The sequence below is a fragment of the Zootoca vivipara genome, chromosome 12 (genome assembly GCF_965207765.1).
Source record: "Zootoca vivipara chromosome 12, rZooViv2.hap1.1, whole genome shotgun sequence".
In the NCBI taxonomy this organism is placed as follows: Eukaryota; Metazoa; Chordata; class Lepidosauria; order Squamata; family Lacertidae; genus Zootoca; species Zootoca vivipara.
The window spans coordinates 45569914-45583216 of NC_142595.1; the positions used below are offsets into that span (position 1 = coordinate 45569914).

General features: G+C 44.0%; 1 protein-coding gene and 1 pseudogene across 1 annotated transcript; one reads left to right on the plus strand and one right to left on the minus strand.

Annotated features, from left to right (window-relative positions):
• Positions 1-2156: 2156 nt before the first annotated feature.
• On the minus strand, positions 2157-2883 carry LOC118095700 (olfactory receptor 6X1-like; annotated as a pseudogene).
• A 3839-nt stretch (positions 2884-6722) lies between these two features.
• LOC118095699 (olfactory receptor 6X1-like) lies at positions 6723-7740 on the plus strand. The gene has a single exon (XM_035136932.3). The coding sequence runs from the start codon at positions 6790-6792 to the stop codon at positions 7738-7740; it is 951 nt and encodes a 316-aa protein (XP_034992823.3). The 5' UTR covers positions 6723-6789.
• The last annotated feature ends 5563 nt before the right edge of the window (positions 7741-13303 follow it).

Below are 13303 nucleotides of genomic sequence, written 5' to 3' on the forward strand. Positions count from 1 at the left end.
TTCCTAAGGGTTATTTTTAAAGCATCTTTGACTTCATCATTATGCATTGCCATTGTGGAAATCCCTATGGTATTTCTTCTTTGGAGATGAAAAGCTATTTAGAAATCATTTAATAAAAGAAAACTTTGTCTTCCTGGCAACACTATCTTATTACAGCTGGGGTGAGGGATCTGTGGCCCACTAGATGCTGTTAGACTCCAAAACCCAACATGAGTCCCAGTCACCATAGCCAGTGAGCAAGGATGATTGGAGTTGTAGCCCAGTAACATTTGGAGGCCCACAGTTTCTTTATTCTTTATTCTTTTTGGACACTACTATAAAAATACAGGATGGACGTATAGACACCACCTTATACAGAAAACCAACTGACCGACAAACATATCTACATGCTTCTAGCTACCATCCCAAACATACCAAACAATCCATCGTATACAGCCAGGCCCTACGTTACAACCGTATCTGTTCCAACTCTACAGACAGAGAATCTCACCTAAGAGATCTACAGCAAACCTTTTTCGAACTAAAATATCCACCTGATGAAGTTAAACAACAGATCAACAGAGCCAGACAGATACCTAGACAGAACCTGCTGCAAGACAGACCCAAACAAGAAAATAACAGAACACCACTAGTCATCACATACAGCTCCCAAGTTAAAACAGTACAACGCATCATCAGAGATCTACAGCCTCTCCTGGACAATGACAGCTCCCTTTCTCGAGCTCTGGGAGGAAGACCTTTCATTGCCTACAGACAGCCACCCAATCTTAAACAACTCCTCACCCACAATAATACAACTACCAGACTTAACATGGACACTGGTACCAGAGCCTGCAATAAACCCAGATGCCAACTTTGCTGCCACATACACCCAGACAACACCATTACTGACCCCAACAACATCCAACATACCATCTCAGGACTATTTAATTGCTCATCCTCTAACATTGTGTATGCCATCAAATGCCAACAGTGCCCTTCAGCTCTCTATATTGGACAAACAGGCCAAACCCTACGCCAAAGGATAAATGGACATAAATCTGACATCAGGAACCAGAAGACAGAAAAACCAGTAGGAGAACACTTCAATCTCCCAGGACATTCTATGCAAGATCTCAAAGTAGCTGTCTTACTACAAAAGAATTTCAGAAATAGACTGGAAAGAGAAGTTGCTGAATTGCAACTTATCACCAAGCTCAAAACCATGGAGGGACCTGGTTTGAACAGAGATATCGGATTCTTATCTCATTATACATGATAAGCGATCTTCAGCCATCTCAACCCTTGCTTTTTCATGCAAAACCATTTGCAGTCGTTTCCGGTCATCAACAGCTATCAGTCAGTCAACCACCCATTTCCACCACCCTTCTGAGTGATCCCCCCTCCCCCTCCCCACCCCTCCCCACCCCTTCTCTACATAAGTGCCTGGAAACTTCCATTTCACTGTATCTGAAGAAGTGTGCATGCACACGAAAGCTCATACCAAAATAAAAACTTAGTTGGTCTTTAAGGTGCTACTGAAGGAATTTTTTTTATTTTATCCCCATAGTATCTTCTGAGAGTGCCACCAAGTCTGATAGGACTTCCAGACACTGCTCTTTGGTGTCCCCAGACTGATATGCTATGTAGACTAAGCTGCTTCGATGCAGGGTCTGGAAATGGACAAGATGCCCAAAGATGGTGGATGAAGTCAGGTAATGGGTTTCTTGAGACATTAGGGAAGTGTTCTCAGGTTCAGTCCCAAGCATCCACAGGTAGGACTGGTGGAAACCTTTGTCTGCAACCCAGTATTGGTCTTGCCAGTCAGTGTGGACATATCTGACCTAGATGGGCCAAGAGTCTGATTCAAAGAAGGCCACTTAATCAGCTATCTCTTGCCATTATCTGGTAAGAGGGGACATAAGAAGGTAGATTACTCTTTCTATACCCACCCACCCACCCACCTCCTCTAATAATCACTAAATTGATTGGCAATGGCACAATTTCAGAATAGAATCAGAGCTGTGCTAAACTTGGATTCAGAGAAGCATAGGGTAAAATTACAGGGTATGATGATGGTGATATCTTTATATGCTGCCCATCTGACTGGGTTGCTGGGATGCAGGTCTCTGTGAGCACTGAGTTAGACTGCAGTCCTTTCCAACCCAAGTCAACACTTAGAACTGAGAAACTGCAAAGGTCTTCCTTCCCAAGGCTTTTCGTAAAACATCTTTGACTTCATTATTCCTGATTGTGTATATGAAAGGGTTTAGCACTGGGGCGACGGTCATGTTCAGTACAGACACAGCTCTGACCACACCAAAAGAAGAGCCCTTGACAGAAGGTCTCAAGTAGATGAAAAGGACTGCCCCATACAAGATGCTGACCACAGTTAAATGGGAGGCACAGGTGGAGAAAGCCTTCCGCTGTCCACTGGTTCAAGTGATACGGAGGATTGTGGAGATGATGAAGATGTAAATTATAAGCGTCAAAAGCAGAGAGCTCAGGATCACCGCCACAGTCACCACAAAGCCAAGGGCTTCAATGACTTGTGTGTGCCCCCCCCCCCGCGCTATCTTTAGCATAGCTCCTACATCACAGAAAAAATGATGTACAATGTTGGAGCTACAGAAAGGAAGCCTCACAACCTTCCACACCTGGAAAATAATTGAGAAAAAGCCTGCAAGCCAGGCAGCCAGTGCAAGCTTAAGGCAGACCTGGGAGGGCATGAGGGTGGGGTACCTCAATGGATGGCAGATGGCTAAGTATCTATCAAAGGACATGATAGCAAGAATGAAAAAACTCTGTGACACCAAAGAGGAAGTAGAAGAACAACTGTGTCATGCAACAGTAGAAGCAGATCGTGTTCTTTGCCGACAGGAAGTTGACTAGCATCTTCGGCATAAACAGAGTTCGGCAGTGGAATTTGCTACCAAGGAGTGTGGTGGACTCTCCTTCTTTGGAGGTCTTTAAGCAGAGGCTTGGCAGGCATATGTCAAGAATGCTTTGATGGTGTTTCCTGCTTGGCAGGGGGTTGGACTGGATGGCCCTTGTGGTCCCTTCCAGCTCTATGATTCTATATTCAGTGGCCACAGAATTCTGAGCTTCCATTGTGTGTGTGTGTGTGTGTGTGTGTGTAGGAGGGAGAGAATACATTTTGGAGGATCTTGGGATGGTGTATTTCAGAAGAGAGCATGGCCGACTTACTGGAACTCTGAATTCTGCAATATTCTGCAATATTCTGCTGCAGGTCTCATTTGTAATACACTTTAAAAGGCTACCTTCCCAATATGCCTAATCCAGTCCATTACAGATTGAGCAGTCTGTGGCTTCAACATTCATCATGTTAATAGGCAAGGAACCATTAAATTGGCTTTAGATGTTGTAATAATATGGAATATGGAATTAAGCCTGCTATGCCTTTAACATTTTTTAAGGGTGATGAAGAAGTCCTAAGAATGTATGAGAAGCTTGCTGGATCTGACCAGTGGCCCATCTAGTACTGTACAGCATCCGGTTCGTACAGTAGCCAATCAGATGCCATGGGGTAGACCAGAAGCAGGACCTGAGTGCAACAGCTAGTTAAGAAATAAGTGCTTAATTCAAAAGCAAATTATTTTTTAGTTAGGTGAATTCAAAATCATTTGTAATGCAGAATATTGATTTCCCTTATGGGAAATTACAGGGCTTATCATTAGAGAGCGGATAAAAAAACAACAACATTATGTAGAAGATCCATAGCTAGCTCCTCATTTGCACCGTATAATTTGTGGGAAAGTTTTTAAACAGTGCATATAAATTTAAACACATATACATACACCAAATTGCAGACACAACATTCTGCATCTTGATGTTTCAACACATGCTTTGCAGGAGCAATAATCTCAGTCTAGGCAATCTTTAGCAGGGCTGGTAGATAGAGACAGGAGATCAATCGGAACAGATATAGCTATGTAGCTGACACTAAGGGAAAGGACAGGATAGCATGGCAGCTGGATAAAACTCCAAGACTTCTGAAGAAGAAAATCCATAGGATTTCATTTCAGTAGGATGATACATTTGGAATATGACTGGCAAAAACATATAATTGGCTATCTGATTGTTGGCCTGGACATGCACTATTGGCACGTTTGTGATGGATCAAATAGCTATAATGTGAGTATATAATCCACCACCTACCCCTTTTTTTTAGAAAATATGCTTTGTAGTTTTAAAGCAAATGCTCATTAGTTTTCAGCCATGTGTTCATTTCCTGCAGAAGCACCCTCTTGCCTTGCTTTGTATCATTTCTCAGATTCTCCAAACCTAGACCTGTAAACAGCACTTATTTGAAATGTTTATTCTGCTAAAATAATCTGCATTCTGGCAAAAACAACAACAAACCTCTCCCTCTCTTCTCACTTCCCCACTGACTTCATCTGTGGTTTATTTTCAAAACTGTGTTGATCGAAGCAGAAAGTAGATATAATTTTTTGTGTGTTTTACTGGGGGCTTCTTGTCTCACTCCACCACCCGTTATGAGAACTCTTGCCACTTTGTATTCAGGGGAATATTAGAGGTACAATATAGCTATAGTGGTTAATATACAGTATGTAGAAACTTGTATGCATGCCCAGCTGGATCTCACCAAAGGCTCATTGAGTCTAGCATCCTCTCCTCATAGTGACCCACCAGATGCCCCTTATAGGAAGCCCACAAGTGTGATCTGAGTGCAACAGCAGCACTCTCCCCACCTGTGATTCCCAGCAAGTGTCAGGCTTCAGGGAATCGGCTCCACCCCCCTTTTGACAGTAGATAAACAGAACAAAGGAAGAGGAGTATTCTCACCAGTTTGAAACTTTAATGATCGCAGCGAGAGAGAAAAGTATCCATTTCCTAGGAATGGCGGTGCTCCCAATTATGGGCTCCACCCACTTCCTCCCTAGTCACCCACATCACTACCACGTCTTGTAACCTGAGCTTTCTGTGCTTTCTGTGCAGCCACTTTATCTGCTCTTCTTGACCTTGGGTTGAGCAGATGGATGCTTCCCAGACATAGCTGCCAAGTTATCCCATTTTTTAAGGGAAATTCCCTTATGCTGAATAGGCTTCCTCGCGAGAAAAGGGAAAACTTGGCAGCTATGTTCCCAGAGACAGTGAATCTCTCTCTCTCTCTCTCTCTCTCTCTCTCTCTCTCTCTCTCTCTCTCTCTCTCTCTCTCTCTCTCTCTCTCTCTCTCTCTCCCAGTGCTTCTTCTCCATCCAGTATTTCCCAGCTTCTGCCTTCTGAACTATGTCCCTCTGCAAACCATTGGTCCAAATCTATACTGTCCTCATACTCCTGGGAAGATTCAGGATCTTCATCAGGAGCAGGGGGAGGGGGAGGCTCCCACCATTCCTCCTCAGTGCAGGGTCCCTGACAGCAAGTGGCATTCAGAGGCACAGTGCCTCCAACACTAGAAGAGGAATACAGCCAGTGCAGCTAGTAGCTATTAACTAATGCATGTAAATGGTACTTTTAAAACAAGAGAGGACCACCTGCAACTCTCCAGGTTTCGCTGGTCTTCAGGTCACATCAGCCCCCAATCAGCATGGCTTATGATCAGAGATGGTGGGAAATGTAGTCCAGCAACATTTGAAGGGCCATTGGTTCCCCACTCCTGAAACATATAAGTGCCTAAATTTAAAATGTTTTCAAGAGCTACATTGTTCATTTATTTTAAATATTCCCTGGTTGCCCTTTCAGGGCCAAAGCTCCCACAGCCACTCTGGGCGGCTTCCAACAGAAATATTAAAATACAGTAATTTCTTAAAGATTAAAAGCTTCCCTAAGCAGGGCTGCCTTCAGATGTCCTCTAAAAGTCTGGTAGTTGTTTTCCTCTTTGACATCTGGTGGGAGGGCGTTCCACAGGGCAGGTGCCACTACCGAGAAGGCCCTCTGCCTAGTTCCCTGCAACTTGGCTTCTCACAGCGAGGGATCCGCCAGAAGGCCCTCGGCACTGGACCTCAGTGTCCGGGCAGAGTCCGGGCAGAGTGATGGAGGTGGAGACGCTCCTTCAGGTATACTGGACTGAGGCCATTTAGGGCTTTAAAAGTCAATATGCTAAAAGAAAGAAAGAAAAACAGCAATGAAAGTAATTAAAAGCATGCAGCATTGCATCTCGACTGAAAGGAGAAGTCTAGAATGGGGTTTCATAGCCCATTCCGAAGCCAGCACAGATGTATGTCCCTCGGGTGGAATTTCCGCAGATGTGGCTTGAGAACAAAGCCAAAAATCCTGGATCCAAGTTTGGATTCAGTTAAGTTCTATAAATGCAAACTGAATCAAATTCATTCTCCATTTATAATGCCAGTATTTCCTTCCAATAAATTCCATCAGCCTGCAGAGGGAGGGAAGAGAACTAGGTGTATCTTATTGCCTCTGCTGAAATGCTGTCACCTGGCAGCAGGCATTCCCATCAGGCTACTGGGCCTATTTCTATCCCAGTAACTTTAAAAGCAGGTCTCTGACCTTGCTTTTGCACTCCCCTCTCCTTATCCCCATTTCTTTGTGTGTCATGAATTTTAGATTGTGTGAAGAAATAGACTATCTTCCTCCTGATCTTGTGTGAACCTGCGGGAGCCTCTTTTAATGTTTTTATTTTGCTGAAGGGTGGAATAGACATGCTTTAGCTAAACCCATTAAAATAACACGGGGGTATGGGAAATTCACTGAAATAAGGGGAGAAAATGTATTCTGCTCTCTGTTTTGGTGCAGGATGAATTGAATATCCAAATAGTATTTTTTAAAGTTTCCATCACCTCTCTCTTATCAATCCTGGTGAGCCCAGTTATGGATCTGACCAACTGCACAAGAGTGTCTGAGTTCATCTTGCTTGGATTCCCACATATTTGGGGAATGAACATCACCTTGTTCCTCGTGGTCCTCCTGCTCTACATTTTGTCAATTGCAGGGAATGGTCTCATTATTGTCATGGTGAGAGTGGACCGTCGGCTCCAGAAGCCTATGTACTTCTTCCTTAGCAACCTCTCTTTCCTGGAGATGTGGTACACCACTGCCGTTGTTCCCATGATGTTGACCAACCTCCTGTCGGCAAAGACCACCATCTGCTTCTACTGTTGCATGGCCCAGTCCTACTTCCACTTCCTCTTTGGCATCACCGAGTTTTACATCCTCACGGTCATGTCTTTTGACAGGTACTTAGCCATCTGCCAGCCGCTCAGGTACACCGCCATCATGACCTCCAACGTCTGCCTTCAACTTTCACTGGTCACATGGCTTGGGGGCTTCTGCACCATCCTTTTGCAGACAGTGCTGGTCGTGAGGCTTCCCTTCTGCGGCTCCAATGTTGTCCACCATTTCTATTGCGACATTGGGCCCATGTTGAAGATCGCTGGTGGAGACACACATCTTATTGAAGCCCTCGGCTTCCTGATTGCTGTGGCTGTGATCCTGGGCTCCCTGATGATAACGGTGGTATCTTACATCTTCATCATCTCCACGATTCTGCGCATCCCATCAACCAGCGGACAACGGAGGGCCTTCTCCACCTGTGCCTCCCACCTGACTGTGGTCAGCATCCTGTATGGGGCCGTCCTTTTTATCTACTTAAGACCTTCTGCCAAACACTCGTCTTTCAGCCTCAACAAAGCCATCTCTGTGCTGAACACTGTGATCACTCCGGTGCTAAATCCTTTCATATACACAATCAGGAACAATGAAGTCAAGGAGGCTTTACGGAAAGCCTTAGGAAAGAAGCCGCAGAATCCACTTATACTGTGATCATAGTTTTTCAAGGAAGGACTATATTGGCAATGATTTTCTGACTCCTGCAGTGGAAATGCATGGCGAAAGTGATACTAACAGTGCAACCCTGAAGGATTGATACCAACCAGTGTGGACAATTTGGATTGGAGCACTGTTGTGACCCCAGTATAAAGCAGCTTCATATGCTCCTGTGAGTAGTACTTGTCAGGAGGTCCTACACATGAGTAGGAATCCGGCAGAGACACGTGCCCAGCTGGCGTGTTCTCTCCCTCCTGGTCAGTCGTTCGGGAGACTCAAAGTCTTTCTCCATCCCGAACATCACAGTGACACTTCAGGAACAGCAGAGTATGGGCAGTCAGTGTAACAGACTCATTTTGGCTAAACTACTTTATTTACATATAATACACTCGAAGCATTCCGTCTCAGCTCCTTCCTCATCAGCATCGAACAAGAAGGAGAAAGAACAAAAGGACAAATGTCCTACATCACAGAAACACAGTAATAAAAACATCCTGTCTCCATCACTTCCCACAATGTGGAATGGAAACATATGCCGTCATGTGATAAAAAACAATCCCATGACTGCAACACAGGGAATGAATCCTAACAGTACTCAATTCTGAAATACAGGAGCTTATAATCACAGTCACTCATAGCCACACATCCCCATGGAGAATCCAAAAATGCAGGCAGCTTTGCTGATCTTATAGTGAGCTGACAATTGATGGTACAGTGGTACCTCGGGTTAAGAACTTAATTCGCTCTGGAGGTCCGTTCTTAACCTGAAACTGTTCTTAACCTGAGGTACCACTTAAGCTAATGGGGCCTCCCACTGCCGCCGTGCCGCCACCGCACAATTTCTGTTCTCATCCTGAAGCAAAGTTCTTAACCTGAGGTACTATTTCTGGGTTAGCGGAGTCTGTAACCAGAAGCGTCTGTAACCTGAAGTGTCTGTAACCCAAGGTACCACTGTATAGTGCAGGGGTTCCTAAACTAAGGCCCGGGGACCGGATGCGGCCCAATCACCTTCTAAATCCAGCCCGCGGATGGTCCAGGAATCAGCATGTTTTTTACATGAGTAGAATGTGTCCTTTCATTTAAAATGCATCTCTGGGTTATTTGTGGGGACTGCCTGGTGTTTTTACATGAGTAAAATGTGTCCTTTTATTTAAAATGCATCACTGGGTTATTTGTGGGGCATAGGAATCAGTTCATATTTTTTTTCAAAATATAGTCCGGCCCCCCACAAGGTCTGAGGGACAGTGGACCGGCCCCCTGCTGAAAAAGTTTGCTGACCCCTGGTATAGTGGTTAGCATGGTAGACTTGAAGACTGGGATCCACAACCCTGATCATCTGTGACATTCACTAAGTGACCTTGGGGCAGTCCCTGATTGATCCTGGTCTATCTCACAGTCAGCATAAAGTGAGGTGACCCAACCCATTTTTCTGTGCCACTCTGGTGTCAATGGACAGTGGAATACAACTACGAGCTCTATTAAAGCATCATGGGGTCCATAGACTGTCATTTCTCATGATAGTGAGGCTTGGTTTGAGCTGGAGAACAATTGCTTAATGCTCTACCAGATATTGAATGCAACAAAAGTGTCTTTTAAAATAGCCAAGCAAGTCTTTTGCTAGGTTAACTAATGAAAACAGAACTTGTTTAATAACCCTGCTCCCCACTGCCACCAAGTTCACAATACTGGCAAATATTACTCTTGTTAATCCACTCTGAGAATTGTAGTTCTGGGAAGGGCAAAAGAGTCTCCTAACAACTCTCAGCACCCTTAACAAACCACACTTCCCATGATTATTTGAGGGAAGCTATGACTGCTTAAAGTGGTATCAGGAACACCTAAGCTGTAACAATGGTTTGTATCGCTTCACAATTACATTTTGTACTCCAGAAGCTGGAAAGAAATTTTGTATACTTTTCTAAAAGATGCCTGTTGCACTTCACAAGTGTTATCCCGACACCTAGTGGCCAGACCCAAACAAAACACAAACCTTAAATTAGACGCAAGCATTATGCTATTGCTATAAGCCAGGGGTCAGCAAACTTTTTCAGCAGGGGGCCTGGACCTCAGACCTTGTGGGGGGGTTCGACTATATGTTGGAAAAAAATATATGAACGAATTCCTGTGCCCCACAAATAACCCAGAGATGCATTTTAAATAAAAGGACACACTCTACTCATGTAAAAACTCCAGGCAGGCCCCACAAATAATCCAGAGAAGCATTTTAAATAAAATGCATAATATTTTTTGAAAAAAATATATGAACGAATTCCTGTGCCCCACAAATAACCCAGAGATGCATTTTAAATAAAATGACACATTCTACTCATGTAAAAAACATGCTGATTCCTGGACTATCCGCGGACTGGATTTAGAAGGCAATTGGGCTGCATCCGGCCCTCGGGCCTTAGTTTGGGGACCCCTGCTATAAGCAATATCTCCTCCTCCTCCTCCTCCTCCTCCTCCTCCTCCTCCTCCTCCTCCCAGCAGCTGCTGTTGTATTTTTTAACCACCCTTCAACACGTGATCCCAGGATGGGCTACAACAATTTAAAAATACAATATTAAAATTAGTTAAAGCAAGTTACTGTGAAGTTGGAACTAAAATCTATAATTCAGGTGTCAAAGGCAAAAGTAAATTGGATGCTATTTCAGCATACAAGCAATACATAATCAAGGTGCCAGATTCACTTCTGTAGGGAGGGTATCCCACAGATTTGGGGCTGTCACAGAGGAAATGATGATGATGATGATGATGATGATGATAATAGAGATGCAAACTAAGGTCAATTTTTAAAATTCACCACAGCGATAAAAAAAAGAGTGAATAGTTGGGCTGGTTGAAAAAATGCATTGCCACAAGAGGGCAGTAAACAATTTAATAGCACATTGGAATATAATAAGAAAAAAGTGTTGAAACACACACACACACACCCAACACTGAAGAGAGTGTTCACCAAATCGTCTTAGGAACAGAGTTCCATGATCCTGGGTGCTGTTCACATACCAGATGTGGACAGCAGCCTTGCTGAAGATTGTCAGAACAATTCATTCTTCCGCTTGCTATCTAATAATAATAATAATAATAATAATAATAATAATAATAATAATATTTATTTATACTCCGCCCTTCCCGGGTTAGAAACCGGGCTCAGGGCGGCTAACAACAAATATAAGACATTGATTAAAACGACTTAAAAAACAGCTTAAAAACAGCATAAAACACAACATCAATGCATATCAATACCATAGTCAATAGTGCCACATTCATAGCATACATTTAAAGCACTTTGACAGTCACAGGGAATCCTGGGAGCTGTCCTTTGTTAAGGCATAGCTGCCAACGTGCCGCAGAAGAAAATAAGGATTTACATCTTTTGGGGCCATGCTCCCGAGAGAATCATATGACTCGCAGGAGAGTGTGTCCCCCCCATGTGCTTCTTTCAGGGTTTCTCTCCTGTGGGAGCCAGGTGACATTTTGGGAGTGCACTTCCCAAAATGTGCTTCTTTCGGAGCAGTGCTCTTGCGGCAACCAAAAAGGAACATCCCAGGATCCAATCAGAAGACAGGATGGCTTCTGTAACTCTAGGACGTCCTGCTCAAAATGGGACAGTTGAGAGGTATGGTTTAGGACACTGGAAATTGCAGCTCTGGGAAATTAGCACCATTAACAGCCTACAGTTCCCAGAATTAGACATGACTGTTAAAGTGGTATAAGAGTGCTTTAAGGGCTCATCTGCACCTACATTAACCCTGTTGCTTTTCCCCAGGGAAACTCAGTCTTTAACACTGAATCAGAATGTATGGCAGTTGGATTTTCCACGGACTGCTGTTTGTTCTTATTTAGTGCTAAAGAGCAGGTTTTCTGGGGGAAAGCAGTGGGGCAAAGGCAAAACCACTCCGATCCGTGCTTAGAAAGCATGGGACAAGTAGAAAACCACTCAGATCTGTGCTTTGCAGGCACAGGGGAAGCAGAAGTGTGGACAAGCCCGAAATGTATGGTATGGATGTGACCTCAGTTGAGAAAATGAACCCAGGAGGATCACATTGGTGGCCGACCACTTGAGAGCAGCAGAGATCACACATGGGGGAAATCAATTGCTCTCGGTTTCACCAGTCAATAATTAGAATAAGAAAATGGATTGCACTGGAAGCCACATGGGCAAATATCTAATCTTAAAATTAGACCAGCCTCTTGGGGGCAGCAAAGGCCTAGAAATTAGAGGTAGCCGTATTGTTTTCTAGTTCTTGTGTGTGAAAACCACAGGAAGTTTCATATAACCTGTTGAGCCATACTTTCCTTCACCACCACCCCAGCTGCTACTTTTGGGTTTTGTAAATGAATTGCAGGCTCTGGTTTTTTTATCCTTGATGGGGGAGAGGCTGTTGTTTGCTTGCAGCGCTGTGGGTGGTGCTGTGGCTCCATGGAAGGCAAAAAAAGTTAAGGTGAGGTTTGCAGAAAATTGGCTTTCGGCAAACAATGAGAAGAAAGTGGTTTCCCTTTTTATTGCTAAGAGAAAGGGTAAGGGGGGGAGGAATGGTGATTTTAGGATGCCTACTCCTACAAAATATAACAACAACAACAACAACAACAACAACAACAACAACAACAACAACAACAACTTATTTATTTATTTATTTATACACCACCTGCCTGGCTGGGTTTCCCCAGCCACTCTGGGCAGCTCCCAACAGAATATTAACACACAATAAAACACCAAACATTAAAAAAACGTCCCTAAACAGGGCTGCCTTCAGGTGTCTTCTAAAAGTCAGATAGTTGTTCATTTCCACAGGGCGGGTGCCACTACCAAGAAGGCCCTCTGCCTGGTTCCCTGTAACCTCACTTCTCGCAGGGAGGGAACCGCCAGAAGGCCCTCGGCGCTGGACCTCAGTGTCCTGACTAAATGATGGGGGTGGAGACGCTCCTTCAGGTATACTGGGCTGAGGCCGTTTACGGCTTTAAAGGTCAGCACCTCAACAAAAATTATTTTAAAAAAATAAATAAATAAAGGTCAGCACCAATTCTTTGAATTGTTCTTGGAAACGTACTGGGAGCCAATGGAAGTCTTTCAGGACTGGTTATAAGGTCTCGGCAGCCTCTCCCAGTATGGTTTCAGGGGGTAATTAGGAGTAGATACATTTAACTGTCTCCTTTGCAAAGTTCCCCATGCTAAAACCATTTCTCCACACCTGGGTTTCAATTATTCTGAGCTGTGAAGCTTCCAGACTAAACAATGTATACTAGAAGAGTCCTATTGGATCAGAACAACAGTCAAGCATTCTGTTCTTACACTAGCCAGACAGTTGCCCCTAGGAAGCCGTTAAGCAAACAAAGGAAGGTTTTTTTCTTCCCTGGACACACAACAAAAACATGAAGCAGCATCTTGAGAACTGATATACGTAACTCACTAAGGAGCCATAAAGAAAGGGTTTTCCAAGTAGTTAAGGAATTTTGTGGAGTTGTCCTATTTTCTGAAGGTACAGAAGGTCCTGCTTCTAATCAGCTTTGGCTTGAATCTATTTTTTGGAGTTTGTGGCCCTGCCTGCAAATGTTTTGG

Excerpts from the sequence above, each read along its gene's own strand:
- LOC118095699 (XM_035136932.3), top strand. The coding sequence starts at position 6,790 with ATGGATCTGACCAACTGCACAAGAGTGTCTGAGTTCATCTTGCTTGGA.